At 37.4% G+C, this 19,732-nt stretch overlaps 1 protein-coding gene across 2 annotated transcripts; it reads right to left on the bottom strand.

Annotated features, from left to right (window-relative positions):
* Positions 1 to 1,898: 1,898 nt before the first annotated feature.
* On the bottom strand, positions 1,899 to 19,447 carry LOC762659 (protein ZGRF1-like). Of its 2 annotated transcripts, none has more exons than XM_030979782.1 (19): positions 19,302 to 19,447; positions 18,592 to 18,730; positions 17,507 to 17,751; positions 15,917 to 16,117; positions 14,593 to 14,692; positions 14,129 to 14,275; positions 13,431 to 13,545; positions 12,230 to 12,320; positions 11,854 to 11,971; positions 10,944 to 11,106; positions 10,415 to 10,492; positions 9,757 to 9,967; positions 8,899 to 9,084; positions 8,075 to 8,203; positions 6,272 to 6,483; positions 4,516 to 4,644; positions 4,206 to 4,315; positions 3,011 to 3,196; positions 1,899 to 2,612 (listed from the first exon to the last, which is right to left on the bottom strand). In XM_030979782.1, exons 1-19 carry the CDS (start codon positions 19,311 to 19,313, stop codon positions 2,044 to 2,046), a joined length of 3,141 nt encoding a protein of 1,046 aa, XP_030835642.1. In that variant the 5' UTR covers positions 19,314 to 19,447; the 3' UTR covers positions 1,899 to 2,043. The 2 variants fall into 2 exon arrangements, with proteins under 2 accessions (XP_030835642.1, XP_030835643.1); XM_030979783.1 differs by having other exon boundaries at positions 1,899 to 2,609.
* Positions 19,448 to 19,732: the final 285 nt, after the last annotated feature.

Here is a 19,732-nt window from a genome sequence, read left to right as displayed (position 1 = left end):
TTTTGAAAAGCTAGTAAAAAAGAAGCTTTGCAATGAATTAGTTTTAAGGAAACATCCACTGTAATAAGTTAAGTAATACATGTAGTAATACTGTCAATTAATAGGTCTACTGATAAAAGCTTTTGTCAGTATTTGACATGCGCAGTCCACAGTAATTTAGTCAATTTAGTAACATTGTCATTCAACATGCATAATAAGAAGAGTATCTCGTCTACAGTTAAGTTATGCATTTTCAGAAGGACAACTTGTGACACATTTTGATGTCATCTACCTGGTTAAAACTTGAAAGTGTTAGTATTCATACCGACATCTCACATTCAGCATTGAGCACTTTGGGTCCACAGACAGGCAGGTTGTAATTGGTTGCTTCCTAAGTATTAAACCATCTAGGGTTTCATGGGTACTGTCCAGTATCCCTTATAACATAGGGGCACCCCACAAATTGCAGGAAACATATTACGTAATGCAGACTCCCACACACTATTGTCTAGCTTCTTTCAATTGTTCTCTCTTAATGCGAAGGTCGAGTTCTGATAAATATGATGAATGAGTAGCAAATTTTCTTCTTCTTGCACATGAACACATTGGTACAAAACATCTTCGAACCTCTTAAAAGTACAGGATTTTAACACTATACATGTAATTTGTGAAGATAAATGTTAAAGGTAAAGACCAGTTATGGTCATGCGATTGCATTGTGAAAGAAACGTTGTGGAATCGATCAGAAAAGGTTGATCATCTAGCATCTGCAAGGTTCTGGAATCAACAAAATGATAAGAAATTTGGCCCATTCTTCGTAAAGTTACAAGCACTATACACAGAAAGATGTATATGGGACTACCCTATATCTCTCACAGACCAATGAGAGAAACAAATTTACCAAATATATGAATTAGTAGGCGGTTTCCCGGCAAATTTGTTATCATCATGTATTAGTCAAAACATATTCTTTCACATGATTGGTAATGAGAGCTTCCATTTCATTTTTTAAAATTGGGGCGTTTCCAATACTGGTCTTTACCTTTAAAATTGAATGAAAAACATTTTTATAGACATACACTTTGCTTTTCTGTTTTCGTTTTACTGTAAATGTAACTACCACATACTGTAGTTTGTTGAGAGCCAGAATGGCATTAACTCATATACTTTAAATTAGAGATAATGCCTTCCTGGCTCTTAACACATTAAATTGTGTTTCATATTATTATGTATAAATAATACGTATTCAAAGAGGTTTGTGAAAGACAGGTGAAATTTAAGGACAAGGCGTTCACTGGCAAATCACGGTATGCATCACGGCAGTGTATTATCCTGATATATTTTAACACAAGTGCTGGCACAAAGAAACGATATATTATGTCCCTTATGTAGTATGTGTGTGACACGATACAATATAAAAATGTGAATTAAATGTCACTTGAAAGCTGTAATTCTAATGACTCTGTGTTGTTCCTGATGTTTTCTTCATTGTTGATTCTACTCTCACTTGGTTCTATACACAACAAACAACCCAAACCTGTTTGGGATTAGAAATGTGGCTAAACTTTTTATAGAAAAAAAAGATGAATGTGATAGATGGGTGAAATGTTCTGGTCCATGTGAAGTTATGCGCTTCATTATATTTGTATTTGATTTACTTCAAACTTTTGATATACTGCCTCATTGTGAATAGGCACTATTACGAAAGAATATCGTACAATTAAGAATACATTCGAATTGCATCAGTACAAAATATGACACCATTCTATTAAAATCAAACAAATTGAGGGGTCAGTGACACAAATACGTAACTCCATTTTGGCCATTTTGAGAAAAAGTGGTTTAAAGATAGAGGTCCACTTGGGCCTTAAGGGTTAAGTCTATGTTTCACTAGCAATCAACTTCAATGGGGGTGTTGGGTGGAGTTAAGTCTTGTGTTTCCTGGAAAGCCCACATTCTTCTGAACATTTTGATATCAAATACTCGTTTTGGCAAAACATGGAGTTACGTCTTTGTGTCAATGAACCTTCGTAATGACCTTTTTGGCATAGAAGACTAGCATCATCATAAGATATTCCCAATGTTAAAGTTAGGGAGGTCCTCATCGCTCTCTTCTGAATCTGAATCTACCACGTGTTCCAGAGGAGAGTAGGAGATACTGGCATCTGGCATTTCTGAGGGTTCCTGTACGACAGGAACTCTCCTCCCCTGGGAAACGACTCCTTCAGAATCGGAAGATTCCTCGTGATTTGCGCCCCGTTTAGCATCGCCAATGTCCTTGTCTTTTGGTACGGTATCCAGGTTAACTAGGGGCAAGTCATGCCCTTCTGAATACGGATGAGGTGAGTATGTAGTGTTGTCCACTTGAAAAGCGACGGGTATAGTTGCAGATACAACTTCTCGTGAGCGGGGCGATGCCATACAGTCCATTTTTAATCTGGCATTGCTCAGTCTCTCATCTTCAGGCGGGGTGCTCAGATCTATACAAGGCAAGTCATCATACCCTATGGATGAAATGGGTGATCCTGTAGGGTGCAGCAATGTGTTCTTAGAACAGTCCATTTCTAAGACGGCGGGCTTGCAAGCATTGCTAATTCCAGATACACTTGGTGATACACTGCTTACAAAATCTTCTGAAAATCAGAATTATAAGAATAGTGTTGAAAAATACATATACTGAACTATTGCAATCATCCAAGTAAAAATGCAATAATAATCAAAAAGCTGAATACTGACGTAAAGCAACAAAGCAACAACAAAAAATGCTCTATATAGCTACTGCAGATTTTAAATCAATACAGGAAAAAGGAAAGATCTGTTGTTGTCCAAATATTATTAACATATAACAATGTAAAATTTGACACCATGATATCATCATAGACTGGACTTGAATTACAAAGCTCTTGGGGGAATAACTTGAGGGAAAATATGTATTAGCTGCCCTAGAATTTAAGGAAAATAAAGTATGGAAAGAAACAGAGGAATTTGGAGAAGAGATAAAGAAGAAGAATAACGATCAAGAACCCATTACCATCAATGCTATCCAGTGACATGGCAGGGGAATGCTCTCTCTCGCTCCTTTCCAGCTTTCTTCTTTTACCCCTCGTTCTTCTAGGTCTCTCTGCCGGTTCCAGGTCAGCATCTTGTTTCAGTTCCCTCAGTCTCTCCTCCCACTGCTTCTGGAAGGCCTTGGAATCCTGGATTCCATCTGATCTTTCTGTATTAAAGACAGAATAAAAATCCATTACAGTTGAACTTTTCACCTACTTCAAATTTTAAAGTGTTGTAGTATTGTTCAAGTCGAGTGTTTGGAGTAATGTGTAAATTAATGTACTAGATAAACATGTATTATAGATATCTCGACTGCAACAAGAGGCCTGGCTGTTTTTATAGGCTCAAGGCCCCCCCCCCCCCAGGCGCGCATCAGGGTCATGGCAGGATGCAACGTCCCGAGAGCCAGTATAGAAACAGCCAGCTGTTGAATATTAAAGCAGTCGATATATCTTTTATATACCAAATTGACACAAAAATCTACCAAAAATTCTTACCTTATCCTTTTCTTGAGTAAAGATTGGTTAAAACATCACAGAAAATATGAGACACTGTCTTTTAAAATCATTTGAGAATCGCACACAAAAAGCACTGTATGGTATCCGCGCTCACACACAGCAACTTTTAATTCGTAAACCAATGGGGATCTCATCAAAATTTTACTATTTTCCTGGTACCCGGAATCTTTAGGGAATCTCACGCATAAACTATTGACCGTTACTTGCATCGTTCGTTTCTTTACGGAAATGGCTAAAATCACGACTCCAATTTCGACCAATCAGATGGCTAGATTTTCTTGAAGGAGGGGGGGGGGGGGGAGGGAGGTGTCATGTCTTCAAATAGCACGACATGCAGATACACTGAAGCTATACCCTGATGGACTACACAAATGTGTAACTTAAAGAAAATGATGAAATGGAGGGTTCAGTGACACCAAGACGTAACTCCATATTTTGCCAAATGAGTATTTGATATCAAAATGGTCAGAAAAATGTGGGCTTTACAGGAAACACAAAGACTTAACTCCACCCAACACCCCATTGAAGTCAATGGCTTGTGAAACACAGACTTAACTCCGGCCCACTTTTTCTCAAAATGGCCAAAATGGCGTTACGTCTTTGTGTCACTGACCCTTCAAAATGAATGAATTTTTATTAGTACATATTTGACATTACCTTGGCATTTGTGGACGATCTCTCCCCAGAGCTGGTTATCTGAAAGCATCTTCATCCCTCCAACAATCAGAAGATGGTTCTTGGACCTGGTCAGTGCAACATTGGTTCGTCTATGAAGAAATACATTGGAAGAATACATTGACCACTTTGTTGCTCCATCTCAATAACATTTGGGGGGCATCTGGTTTTCTGTTTTTTTCTAGATTTAAAACCCCAGAATAAACGATATTACATGATCAACAACTGAGAATAACATTTTGAAAATAATAATCAAATACAAGAATAGTTAGTGTACTTTCCTGGCACTTACTTGTCAGAGTCAATGAATCCGACTCTCTGAGTCCTGACACAAGACAAGATGATGATGGACTTCTCCCCTCCTTGGAAAGCATCTACTGTCGATATCTGGATGGCTTTCAGTTCACTACTGTTCTGGGTACTGTTAAAGTAACAAAACAAATTTGTTGATTCATTGATCTTTACACAAGAAAAGAGAAGAGCAGAGAAGATTGGAAAAGACAAGACAAGACATGAAGAGTCTCTTTCCTGGAAAGCATCCATGTTGATATCTGGATGGCATTCAGTTCACTACACAAACTGTTCTGATTGCTGTCAAATAAATAAGACTGAATAAATCAGAACAAATCTATTGATTCATTGATCTAACTCTTAACACAGGACAATACAAGACAAGATGAGACAAGAGAAGACTCAATTCCTCCTTGGAAAACATCGACTGTCAATATCTGGATGGCTTTCAGTTCACTACTGTTCTGGGTACTGGAAGAAAAGTTACAGAATTTAAGATGATAAATGGGCTAGCCTAACAACTGTTTTTCCTACACTCTACCAAATGCATCAAATAGTGTATTGTACATGGTGATTGGTTAATAAAATTGTAAAAAATAGAGAAAGAGAAAGAAAGAAAAAATTATTGGGGGTTTACCAAAACCATTACATGCATTGGTTTTTAACATAACTTTTGAGCCTCTTGATCTTATAAACCTCGGATACTAAAGTAAACCCTCAATCAATCAATTCACTATAATCAAACTATCTATCCTACATACCTCAACCAATAAATGAAAGCCACCTTAAACGCTTAAAGTTAATACACCTTCCTAGACTTATGTACCTCGAGTCCACCCTCATTAATCTTAATCCCACATAGCTAACACCCATCCTTCAAGGTTACATTAATCTCTTCTCTAATCTCAATGATAATCCATACATCTTTAAGCTTATACCTCCAAGGTTCTTCACGACTGATCACCTGATTACCAAGTGAGCACGGATATTTTTTTTCAAATGCGTGGTAAGGCATAATATATGATCTTATCCTTAAATGAATTTGGTAGGGGGATAGGAATGGTATGCCAAGATTTGTATATTTAACTGCAGGAATCTGCTTGTGCTGCTTATCATTTCTTTACTGTCTTTTTTATATTTTTCAGCACACCCATAGATGTTTAATATTCAAATTTGAAGTAACACATACATATTTGGATAAATAAATAGTGTACACAACTTTAAAGATGTCATCAAATAGATTTCTTCAATTTTTATCATCATTAGACCCATCTATAGGGATGAAAAGTAACGGGCTTGGAAATAACAGACTTGCATTATCTAGCAAATATCCTTGTAGCTCATCTCAAAAAAGCAAGAAGGGCATTGTCTCACATCATTCAAAGTAGGGCAATGCCTTTCTTGCTCTGAGCAGACAATACCATGATGTTTATATCAACTGGACATGTACAGTAAACAACTAAATTTGTCATACCCTTACCAAGTTTTGTAATTTTTTGAGTATGTGAAAAATTGATCGTTTCGTGAGCATGTTACATCTTAAAGCTTATTTCTAAAAGCATTCAACAGAGGCCCCAATTTGACCAGTCAACCTTTCTTTCTTGAGTTACAAAAAACACAAAAACATCAAATGCACAAGGGGTATGAATAATTTAGTTGTTAACTTTATACTGCTGATCAGAGCCAAAAGGGCATTAATTCATGAACACAGGGCTAATGCCATTCTCGCTCTTAACAGCCAATATAATGCATTCTACCTTGCTGTCTGTAGCAGCATCCTGATCCTGCTGACTTGAGCCTTGTAAAGTGTAATGACCCCTACATCGGAAGGGGAAATCCCCATCTCCATCATGCTGCTGATCAGGAACACCACAAAGCTTGCCTCGGGGTCGTTGAAGTAGCTACCATCCCTCGCACTCATCTCACGACCGTGGGAGATGTTGAAGAAGCATAGGGTTGGGAGGTTGGGCTACAGTCAAAGATAAAGAATCATTACACATCAGGGGGGGGGGGGGGTGGGGTTTCACAAAAATCTTAAGTCGAACTTAACTCTAAGTTGGACATAAACATTATGGAGAGCCATTTGTAGCCTTAAAATGAAATATATTTGACAGCAAAATTTCAACTATTTTAGACTTTTCATAAATTCCACATCAAGAACATGAAATCTCCTTGATAATAGAAAATATAAATGATTTGTATTAACATTTTATGCCTTTTGAAATAACTTTTACAAAATGATTTATAAAGATGCTAACAGCTTTCCATCATTGTAAAGTCCAACTTACAGATAAGTTTGACTTAAGATCTTTGTGAAACACCCCCGTGGTCTCCATCGTATTAAGAGTTGTGATTGATCCAACTTGATCGCATGTCCTCTAATCAATTGTAACTTTACAGCCTTCTATCTTTTATAAACATAGTTGCGGTTGATATCAATTCCAAATAAACTGCCACTTCATTTGCGATAGGAGGCTGTACACTTGCCCTTGATTGGAGGGCTTTCGATTGATTCAAATCAATCGCAATTCTTTATAAGACGGGGCCATGGCAAGCTAATGACGGTCTCCTCAATGGAAAGAAATATGAGGGGCATAAAAACGATTTCAACATAAATTTGTTACTACATTGAGCAAAGCAAGGAACCATTTGAAGAAGCACAATGTAGGGAGGTTGGGCTTCAGTCAGTGACAAGAATTCAATCAGTGTATTTCAAATACCAGAAATGTACTGGCTTTTTAATATTGATAATATATTCAATGGAGAAATTTAATGTGTGAAGATGCATAAAACCGTTGAAACAAACACACACTACTTAAAAGAATCAAGCAATGCCGGACAGTAATGGGGAGAGTTAATTGTCAACATTTGACCAAATGTAAAGTTTTGGGTTTCTCCAATTAAACCAAACTTTTGATGTGTTTGTGCTTCCCTCTTTATCTTTTACTTGTGTTTCTTCTCTCCCATAATAACTCTTCTCTCTCAATTCATACCTTCTTTTATTTTCATTCTCCTCTACCTTTTTTCCTACATCTCCTTCTGCCTTCTATTCTCCTAAACTATACCACTTTCCTTTTTGTCTTACTACAGTCAAACCTGCTGTAGTGACCACCTGTATAGAAAGACCACCTGTCTACAAACTCAAAGACCAAATTTTTTGTTTCCCTTGAAAAGTTTTTTTTCACTGAAACATGTACTAAAGAAACCTGTACACAAAGATCACCTGTCAATATAAACCCCTCTTCTTTTCTCCCTTGGGTGGTCTTTATAGACAGGTTTCACTGTGCTTGCATTAAGCAAAAGAAAGAAAGAGTGATAACATTTTATATACAATACAGACCAATTAGTGAAAGTCATTATCACTCTGAACAGACTGATACTCAATATCTGAAAGTGTAAGATCAGGCTCCATTTCACAAAACTTGACATCAGTGACAAATGACAGTTTCTGTTATAAACTACTGAAATCCTTGCTTGTGATTGGTTATCAGCGGATTTGTCACTGATTTTTGTTATTTGTCATTGAAAGGGGCTTTGTGAAACACCCCCCAGATGCTTACCAGTAAAGGAGGTCTGTCTTCTTCTATGACACCATCCAAAAGCTGGCCATCATAGAAGAGTGTGTTAGCAAGGCTACTGATGCAGGGATGGCAGCGGTACTGTGTCCTCAGCATGATGGGATCATAGCCCTATATCAAATATGGTCAAGAATTGAAAAAATCAAGAAATGCCTAATAAACACCTTGTGAAAGAATATCAACACTGTAAATGCTCTAATCATTTACCCATCAAGTAGGCCTCTTTAAATGATAGCAAACATACTATGAGTTGGGGTAATGACTCAAATAGAGAAAGAGACACTGGTTTGGAAATGGAAGAACTCCTAAAGATAATGGAGAGTACAACTGAATGGGTAAAACTTGTCAAGTACATTGTAGGTGCAAGTATATGTTATAATAATCTTGTAGTAGTTGTTGTTGTACCTACATTGTATGCATGTATTACATGTGTAAACAAAACAAATTTCCAAGACTTGGATGGGAAAAAAGGTATTTGAAAAAGCATTGAATTGAATTGAAAACTATGATTCAGTTAGAAATGAGTTCCACACAATTATTCAGATATTATTAATACCTGTGTGACAGTTTCAGTGGCAAAGTTCAGACAACATCCTGATAAAATTGTTCAGCAAACTATGATTTATTTTTGGAAACTACCGTTTCAAAACAGGCATAAAAGGTTATTTAGAAAAGTCTGGAATATCTCATTTACCATGAGTGAGTCTATCATAAAATTATTCAGCAAACTATGATTTATTTTTGGAAACTACTGTTTCAAAAAAGGCATAAAAGGTTATTTAGAAAGGTCTGGAATATCTAATTACCATGAGTGAAAGTCTATCAAAGAGGGTTTGTTCAAGTCCTGACTTGTGCGCTGACTCTGATCCCTGGATGGTAGGGTCGAGCTGATGTGGGTCTCCGACCAGAACAAGCTTCTCACATCCAAACCGGGCCATTGGGAGGAGGGATGATGGCTCGGTCATCTGACTGCATTCATCAAGCAACACAACCTGATATCAAAGACAGCAAAGTTGGATAGAACCAGTAAGTTTGGGTATTTAATATGTACTATCTGTAGCAAAACTACCACCACCACAAATACCAGCGCCACCATCACCATCACCTTCACCATCACCCTTATTTGTCATAACCACCACTACCACTACCAACCCCAGCAAATGCATCAACACCACCACCACCACCAGCACAATCATCACCACTATTACTTCTGTCAACTTACAGGGAAGGTTAGATTCTTGATGCAAGGGAAGCTGCACAAGTGACCCCAATGACCTTGACCTTTGATAACATCTCCTTGTTTTCCTAATACAGATCCTTCATCCCATCTACCACCATACACCACCACTACCACCACCACCACCACCACCACCACCACCACCATCACAACCTCCTCTATCACCACTACTACTACTGTCAACTTACAGGGAAGGTTAGTTACACGCCACACACATGACCCCAATGACCTTGACCTTGGCTAGCATCTCCTTGTTTTCCTACTACAAAAACCTTCATTACCACCACCACCACCACCACCACCACCACCACAACCTCCAACATCACCACCACAAACTCCACCACCTCCACCACCACAAACTCAACCACCACCATCACCATCACCACCACCTCCTCCATCATCACCACCACTACTCTTGACAACTTACAGGGAAGGTTAGATTCTTGATGCAAGGGAAGCTGCACGCTGCACACGTGACCCCAATGACCTTGACCTGGGAGAGCATCTCCTTGTTCTTTCCGAGCCTGTGTCTCTCGATGCTCTTCCTCACAAACTGCTTCTCGTTGACGGTGAGGTCTCCCTTTAACATCTCCTGTAACTCTTTCATCTCTTGGTTCTCCTTGTCTGAGGCATGGACACTGCAAGAGTCATAAACCGATTAGATTAATAATAATAATAATAATAATAATAGTTAATGTGTGTCAATTGTATTTGTTCTCACAATTTTATTTTGATGTTTGAATATAAATAAATACCTCATTAGAGGTACCAAAAAACAAAAAAAATAATAATAATAGTTTGCTCTTATAAAGCCCTTTTCAGGACCGCAGGCCCTCTCAAAGCGCTTTACAGATATATATTATTACCCCGGTCATCGGATTCAGGCTTACCAGCACAAAATGTACATGTATGCACATTCTCCAAGATAGAAAGAGGGAGAAAGAGAACAAGTAAGAAAAGTGGGAAAGAGGAAGAGCGGAGACTGTGGGGAGGGGGGGGGGGGGGGGGGGGAGAGAGGGAAAGGGGGTAAGACAAAAAGGTATAATTTAAGCTAAAGACTAAGAGATTAGGAATGGTACTCATACCTGTATGGTAGGACAGGTTTAGCTATTTTTCTCAGGCTGCCAACACGAATGAAATCCTCAAATCCTAGCTCAAGAAGTCTGAAAGCAAAAGATAATAAAAACAGGAATACACATAAAACTACACAGTAATGCACTAACAAGTTCAATCTTGATAAAAATTTGCACATCATTATATTTTCATTGACTTTGAAATAACAGATTTATTAATAATCAGCTGATTTAGTATTTAAATACCTCTTGTGATATTCTGTTTGTTTGTATGTTTGCTTTACCTGACTGCTAAGAAAGCAAATGCTTGTAGGTAGGCAATGAGGGGACCAATCACAATAGGTCCTCTCGGAGGGAATTGGTAATGAGAATTAATGCCATACCAAAGGGCACTAGCGCATTGAATTGGTTCGAAAAATCTGGGACCTCCCTGTTATGAGATCACTGCTCTAACCCTAGCACCTCACTATTCTCACTTTACTCTCTACAAAGAAATCAATCATAGATAATAACAAACATTATAATTCTATTCAAGACTCACCCAAGGAGAATCCTATCTACCGCTACATTGGTGGTGGATGCAATGAGGACCTTCCATCCACCCTCTTGACCAGTGGTCTCACTCTCCTCGCTGAGCTTGAAAAGCTTGACCAAGAACAAGACCATGACAGCCAGCAGGTAGCTCTTACCAGCACCAAACACACCTAAATGAGAGGTCAATTTGGACAATGAGCAGATAATAATTTCAATTTCAAAGAGTGCCTTGGAATTTCTTGTTCTATGTGAAGGGGAAGTCCTCACGCGCAGCAAGTAGATTGATATAATGCAGACAAATCTAAGGATCTGTTTGAGGGCCCGTTCATTCATATAATAAAGAGGATCTACATGTATATTAAAGTTTAAGTGGTATATATGATAAAACAGGTTTAAATTTTCATCAGACATCTACTGACCATTTTCACTAAACTTCTACCTTTATTTTTAAAAATTGATCTTGATATTCACTTTATTAAAGTGAACTTCCACTTTACATGATGCCATGTATCTCGGGCCATAGTGAGAGTTGTAGAGACCAGCTGCTGAGACACAAAGGTAGATAGTATGGCACATTGTTATTATTATTTTTTTCTTTTCTTCTTTTCCTGTTTTTGATATTTTCTCCCTCTTCTTTCGCATTATTGGTACCACCTCATCATTTGACCTTATAAATTGTATAATTTGATTTTATTATTGGCGTAGTCCTCATCAAATCATTTTTTATTTTTGACTACTCCTGCTACTTTTGCAGATTTTTTTTCTTTTTAAATATACATTGCTTCATATGGAGTCGTTTATGCTGTAGATGTTCCATTATTGTATGTATGTATTTTAATTTATGTATTTTCCTATGTTTGGCATTTGTGGAGAAATAAATTGAATTGAAATTGAACTATTACAATTCAATATCTTACCGTGAATGAGTGTAACAGGTGGATCGTCTCCTCCCACCATACCAGCTACCTGATGTAAAGCTGATGACTGGTCTGGATTCAAGTGGTACAATCTGATGGTATCTTCAACTAGCTCAATCTGCAAAGAAAAACACAAGGAACAATATCCTTTCATATTGGCAATCATAATGCTTATCGTTAGTAATAGTCTACTCATCCGTGTGAGTCAATTGCAATTAGCTAGGCCGCTGATATGTTTGTTAGACACATACTATTTTCACTGTATTGTTTAAATTTTCAGCTTGTATATGAATGAATTTGATGGTGGTTGACTTCCCCATAAAGTGAAGATTGTAATAAATGCCCATAAAGATTTAAGACTTAAGATTTGACTTACGATGAGCGATGCTGGGAGATTGAGGCAACGTGACCTTGATGGTTTCACAAAGGCAGGTCCATGCAGGGAAGATGGGTTCCTCTCAGGTTCACTGTGATACATGTATAAAATGCATAATTATACAGTGAAACATGTAAATAAACACCACTCAAGGAAAGCAAGAAAAGTAGTCTTTATGATGAGGTGGTCTTACGTACAGGTTCACTCAGTCATGTTTCAATGAGAAACAATTTTTCAAGGGAAACAAAAAATGTATTCTTAACGGACAAGTGGTCTTTCTATACGGGTTGTCGCTAAAGCAGGTTTCACTGTATTAGAAATGTGAAGCCTACTGCACTGTGAGATACATGTAAATGCATACATTAGAAGAAGAAAAAGTGGTATCTACTACACTGTGAGACATTCAAATGGTCAATGATAACAGAGCTTAAAGGAGGAAACAGATTACAACTACAAAGGTCCACACAGATGTTAACTGCACTTTTCTGTGATCCAATTTTTGTATGCATGTGTGCTCGCTAGTCTACTCATGATTTGCTAACTACCTTTACAAATACTGCAATTTATGTATTAATACTTGATATTTGGATATTGTATGTTTGGAGCTATACGGGCGTTAAGTCATATACTTTAACACAGAGTAAATACCCTTCTGGCTCTGAACAGATGATGTAGAATACAAGCACAGAGCCAAAACATAAAGAGTAATAATATTTCTAATGATTTGTCACTTGAAATTAGGCCTGTAACCGATCATCAGATCAGGGGCCGATCTTGAGCCGATCAGGTGAGATCAGAGAATAATTTCCGAAAGCCGATCTCGAAAAATGATCTGAAAAAAATTAACAGATTTTTTATTTTTATTATAAAAAAACAAATTAATGCCAACATTTTTCAAGTTTTTGGCTATCAAATGCTTTTAAAAAAATGCAGAGCTGGGATTATTTTGTCATTTGCAGTCGTTGTAGACCATGTTTGTTTATATTTATTGCCTTTTCATGACTTTGAAATTAATTATATTGGTCTAAGAGAAGAGGCAAAACATGCGGGCCGCCATCTTGGATTATGATGTAGGCATGCAAGGGTGTCGCTCCGATCTTCCGATCTGATCAAAGCCCCAACTTATAGGGCTACTTGAAATTGCCTAAGAAAGTATTAATTTCATTCCATCCATGAAGAACCAAGGAGTTTGTTTACTTACCAACTGATGAGATGGGGCAGGATGGGGAATGTTCTGGGGTTGACGTATTCCTGTAGGTTTCCAAGACAAGTTAACTCGGAGCTAGCATTGCAAGCCAAGATTCCGTACACTGAACCTGTGAAAGCAACATATAAATTATTGTGAAAAAGATGAATAACGATGGTAGACACATTAATAATAGTAATTTCAAATTTACAGTGTAAAGTGCTTAGAAACATAGTATTTCTCTTTATATTATCCTCATTTTAAACAAGAAATATTGATTTATTACTATAAGGGCAAAGTCCTTTTTTTTTTCTCGCTATGAAAAAACGAACAACAAAAACGAACAACAAAATATCTGCGGCAATGTCCTTACAGATGGAGCACAGATAGGATGCACATCCCATAAACTGGACCAGTGGAGTACCCAATAAAGCCCCTCCAAGTCCCCCTCCCCCCCCCCCCCCCCAAAAAAAAAAAAAGTATTCAACAAAAAACAAAACAAAATAGATAAATAAATAAATAAATTAATAATAATAATAATATTTTTTTGTTGATAAATGCCCAGGAAAGAAATACAACTTCCATTGGATCTACAGCATGCTACAGCAGGGATGCCCATATATATACATTCATCCTATATCCAGGTCACGAGGTATGCACTGTGCAGTGGCCTAGTGAAACGCTAAAAAAGATATCACGAGCAGAATTCTTACCGTCTGTAGACCAGTTTGAGGGTGAGTATCCAGTCAGCGGTTCAATCTCAATCTCACTGGTGGAGGATGGCCCATGGAACATGCTCTTGGCAACAAAGGAACTTGATGGGTCAAAGGTCAAATCTTGAGTGATGATCCACAGGTCATCTGGAATCACAACAATTGAAGAGAAATGTTCATATCATGGTTCCTTAAAAGTTACATATTTATTTATTTACTTATTTATTTCTGCATGGTTCAACAGTTTACAAAGTATGATCATGACCATCACGGTAACACAAGGAGATTATGATCATTATACATTTGCAATTGTAAATGATACAGAAGCATACAGAGGTATGACAATATAAGGTTAATGCTTGAGAGATTGCCACACCTTATCATCTAACGTTATATATTCTTGGTTTTAAGCAATTTAATTAAATACTAAAAGTTAAATTTGAATACTATGGCCTGCCACAGACCTTTGGCATAGGTAGATGAGTGTTCTTTTCTGTCTAACTTGATGTACATCTTTTTGGTGGTGTTGTTCACTCGCTGTGCTCTGTACTTCTTAATCCAAGCCTACGATCAAAGAAAAACAATTCATCTACATTAAAGGTAAAGACCAGTATTGGTAACGCCCCAATTTCAAAAAATGAAATGGAAGCTCTCATTACCAATCATGTGAAAGAATATGTTTTGACTAATACATGATGATAAAAAATTTGCCGGGAAACCGCCTACTAATTCATATATTTGGTAAATTTATTTCTCTCATGGTCGTGTGAGAGAGATAGGGTAGTCCCATATACATCTTTCTGTGTATAGTGCTTGTAACTTTACGACGAATGGGCCAAATTTCTTATCATTTTGATGATTCCAGAACCTTGCAGATGCTAGATGCTAGATGATCAACCTTTTCTGATCGATTCCACAACGTTTCTTTCACAATGCAATCGCATGACCATTACTGGTCTTTACCTTTAACCATCACAGTGCTACAAAGTCCCAAAACATACTTAGAATTTATTTAACTGAGAATCTTTGTTCATCTTTATGCATGTTATATTGTAATAGCATACTGAGTTTTGTAAAAGCGTATCGTTAAATATTTATTTGAAGCAATAACACATATTTATAATTGTTTTTTTAGAAAAAATTCATGAGGCAAGGTTCATTTTGCATTTCACATTTGGAAAGAAAGATCAAATCTATGGTATCTCTCCTAGGAAAACTCATCTGCAGTGTTTCTAAGACACATGCTCTGTTGTCAATTTCGTACGCCAATGAAATTCCCTTCTTCAACCCTCGACTAAACAAACTATATCTAACCCTAACCCTAAACTTAATCTAAAACCCAATCACTACCCTACCCATGTATAGTTAACGGAACAAACGAAGGGACAAATGTTGCTGTAGCATTTGTCAGATCACCCCTGAAATGAAAGAAAACACTCCTCTACTAGAGGTGCGATGGATCAGTGGTAGAGCAGTGGTCTCGTAACCGCATTCTGAACCAAATCAATGCGATGGTGCCCTTAGGTAAGGAATTAACCCTCGTAGAAGACTTAAAGCCTCAAGTCCCCTGGTTGCTTACTTTCAAGCATACACATGCTTTCTTAGCAGTCAGGTAAAATAATCATCAAACAACTAACATCAATATAAGGACCCTAACAGAGAGGAATATGTAGAATTTGAAGAAAAATCAGGAGGGGTAGGAACTGGATTTAAGACATGTACCGGTAATAAAACTGGAAACAAGTAGGATAATTCAAAAGCGTAGGATTGGTCCAAGGAAATTCTTACCGGTGCTGATCCCAAGGGTCCCTCATTCAAACTGCCTCTGCGACTCAACTGGCATTCACAGTAGAGATGAACCTGGTTGGTCCTGGCAAACTGTTCAATGCTTTCAGCATTGTGAAGAGCAATCTTAGCTCTGGACTGTGAGGGTTGTTGAGTTGAAGTTTGTGGTGCCTGCGCTGCATGCTGATCCGCCCATACAAAGAACTGCAATTAAAGAGCGGAAAACTTTGTCAATAGACTGGTTTAACATACTCAAACTTTATGCTTAATTTTTAAACAAAGGTTGTTGATGACAACCTGAAGGCTTGCCTGACATAGCAACAATTTATGTATGCAGATTGGATTCCAAGTATTGCAGTTTATTCATTAATAACATGTTAATGCAATACCTCGTCACTATAGGTCCCCAGGAAATAACCGGTCTATTATCTCAGTAGAAATATATAGGAAGATGTGAGTTGGTCTAGCGGCACGTTCACTTGGTCAGCTCTCTGTCTTTGCCTACAAACTGGCTAAGGGGACCCCGGTTTGAAACTGACTCACGTCTTTTGGATGGTGACATTAAAGGTCAGTCCCCACATCAAAATAATCATATCTGATTGATACACGTCTGTAAAAACCTAATTACACACACACACACACACACACACACTTGTTGGTTTTTTACATACTTCTCCATGCTTTCAGCATTCTGCAGGGGGGGGGGGGGGTATCTTGGTTCTGGTCAGAGAGGTTTTAATCAATGGGCAGCAATAAAACATGAGTGACAGCAATGCTATGACTTTCTTTTGAAAATAATCCTAATTGTGAAGATGCATATGACTTTAGGGCTATTTGTATCATGATACAAATGATGTTCCAACATTCATATCTAAAATGAATATATTTATTTTTCCCTTACTACATATAATACAGTCAAACCTGCTTTAGTGACCACCTGTCTACAATGGCCACCTTTCTACAAAGACCACTTTTTTGTTTCCCTTGAAACATTGAAACATGTACTATAGGCGCCTGTACATAAAGACCAACTGCCTATAAAGACCATATTTTTGGTCTCCCTTGGGTGGTCTTTAGAGACAGGTTTCACTGTACTAATTGTTTTCCATCTAAACTGTTGGGGTGATCTCATTGTACAAAATACAAAGCCAAAACTTATAAACAATTTTCACTAAACTCTTTCACAGCCATGTCAGAGTGGTAAATTGTATCTTAGAAGAAGATAATACAACACACGCACAAAAACCGAACAACAAACCAACAACCATCTTACAACCACACCTACATGTACATGTACCATGGAAGCGTCATGGTGAAGTGATTCTGACTCTTGTATTTCAATCATAAGGTCGTGAGTTCGAAGCCCACTCCAGGACGTTAACTTCCTTTAGCAAAAAATTCATCTACATTGCGCTGCACTCCACCCAGGTGAAGTAAATGGGGACCTGGTAGGAATTTATTCCTTGAAGCGCAGAGCGTGTGACAGCTGCTCTGCTAAAGCCAGGGTAATTATGCTGCATTAATGTAGAGTGCTTAGAGACTTCTGATAAAGTAAGTGTTCGGCGTTATATAAGCAAATATAATTATTATTACCTTGCACTGATTCTCCCGTTGATTGTTGCAGGCGTAGAACATCCTGCCTTTGTTAGGACCATCCTTCTTGACACACACCATCTTGGCTGGTTGGCCATGCTTGCATGGGGGATTCCCCCCTCCACCACCGGTCCTCTCTGAGGGGTTTCCCCCGTGATGGGTCTTGGTGTAAGACGTGATGTCAGCTTTCTCCATGGTGGAGTGGTAGCGGTGGGAGAGCTCGAGGAGGAGGATGTTCAAATGCTCTGTTTATATACATGTACAAGGGAAGAGAGAAAGACATGTTACATTTTATTTGTCTATGACAATTATTCTCTCAGTTACAAAACAGAAGGCCTTAATTTCTTCAGTTTTTCTCATAAAGCTTCAATCTATTTTGATTTAATTACTTTATTTTCATTACACTCATCCAACATGCTTGCAATATACTGTTTTTGTAATTTTGTTGTTTTGTTTTTCTTGCTGCTTTGATGTTTTGATGTAAACATTTATTCATTTTTATATACTTTTTCCCCATTTGCTATGTTTTTCTTTTTTAATGCTTTGTTGTATAATTGTATGTATGATGTAAACTCACCATTTTAGTCTTTGGACTTTTTGACGAGATTGAATAAAACTAATTTGAATTGAATTGAATTGAATTGAACATGTTCATATGCCACAGAAAAACATCCAATTACAATATTAGGATCCCTGACTATGATCCCTAACAGTGGTACAGTATGACACAGAAGATTCTAGATTATTACCAGAAGTTCCAGAACTAAAGGAAACGTCTTAAGGGTAGCATTCACCTAATAGTTATTATATCTATGATTGGGGTTCCATGCAAGTACTGTAATACAAAATATCAACTTCAAATATAATTTCTTTAAGATGTATTGTAAGTTTAAATAATCTCAGATAAAAGCAAAATCAATGATTGAGTAGATCGACTTGTCTATGCACTCATGTACACTCACGAAGTTAACTCTGAGTTAATTACTATGTGAGCCTTAATATGAAATCACCTTTTTCCTGAAAGCTTTTCAATTTTCTTTGATCCTTTAAATTCAATATGAAATCAAGCTATCAAAGAAACCAACCTTTGACAGCCTCGGTCATAATCTGCTTGTAACTTGACACACTAGGAAAGGAGACTGGTATCACGATCTCTCTCTGACGTACTGATCCACTATGTACCGTGTCCGCCGCTGGAAAGTTGAGGTCACCACGCATTCCAATCTGTTATGCACACGAACAAGTCAAAGACAAAAGGAAAGCATATACAAATTTGCAATATATAAATATATAATATACACTGTAATGTATTCAATACATCATGTGTGATCCACATCAATTGTATTGTACATATTTTCTTGACAAAAGCATCTACCCAAATGCCAAAATGTTCAATTTACCAACAAATTGAGCAATGTGTATACAATTAAAAGATATAATACAGCAGAAACTTGTTATCACAAACTTCTCAGGATAAAGGAAATTACGGTATCATAATATAAATGTATATATATATCCCCCCCTCCAAAAAAAAAAAAAACAATAACAACAACAAAATGCAAGGATGTAGGACCAGCAAAATTACTTCGTAATTACATATTTTTGTTTTAACAGTGTTCTTTACAACTTAGGAGGTTCCACTGTATCTGACAGTTGGAAAGGTAATACAATATGCTATCATACAGGAATCCCAACTCGTTTAATAGCTTGAGTCATATGACTGCATTTTTATTGTTCTTCTGCATGTTTGAGGCAAACCAAAAAGTTCTAAATAAAAGCTGAGCATGTTACTTACATTTGACATCATGGAGACTGGTGTCCTGAACCCCTTTTTCACTTCTCTACTAGGTACTCCTCTTATAAGTGCATCTCCTGACTGTGTCTGGGAACCAGTCTTCCCAATTGCACTTTGTGTTCTATTCTGGTGTGCATGATGTAGTGAGGGTATGTTGCCTCTTGTGTTGCCGACTTTAATAGATAAATTGAAACAAAATTATTAGACACTTCATATACATCACAAAAGAAAGGGATTGTTGGATTCACAATTTCATGAGTTACGAAATACATCCAAACACTTTTTATCATTATCCTCATTCCAAACTTCCAATACAAATTATACATAATTTGGGGTGGATGCATAATTTTATGATTTATGCTCCACTATGGTTATGAACCTGAGGTTTAAATCATCCTGTTGGTGCCCCATCATGGCGGATGTGAGAAATA

This window comes from Strongylocentrotus purpuratus, unplaced genomic scaffold (genome assembly GCF_000002235.5).
Source record: "Strongylocentrotus purpuratus isolate Spur 01 unplaced genomic scaffold, Spur_5.0 spur5_scaffold_10, whole genome shotgun sequence".
Taxonomy (NCBI): domain Eukaryota; kingdom Metazoa; phylum Echinodermata; class Echinoidea; order Camarodonta; family Strongylocentrotidae; genus Strongylocentrotus; species Strongylocentrotus purpuratus.
This window is presented reverse-complemented; position numbering and strand designations above follow the sequence as displayed.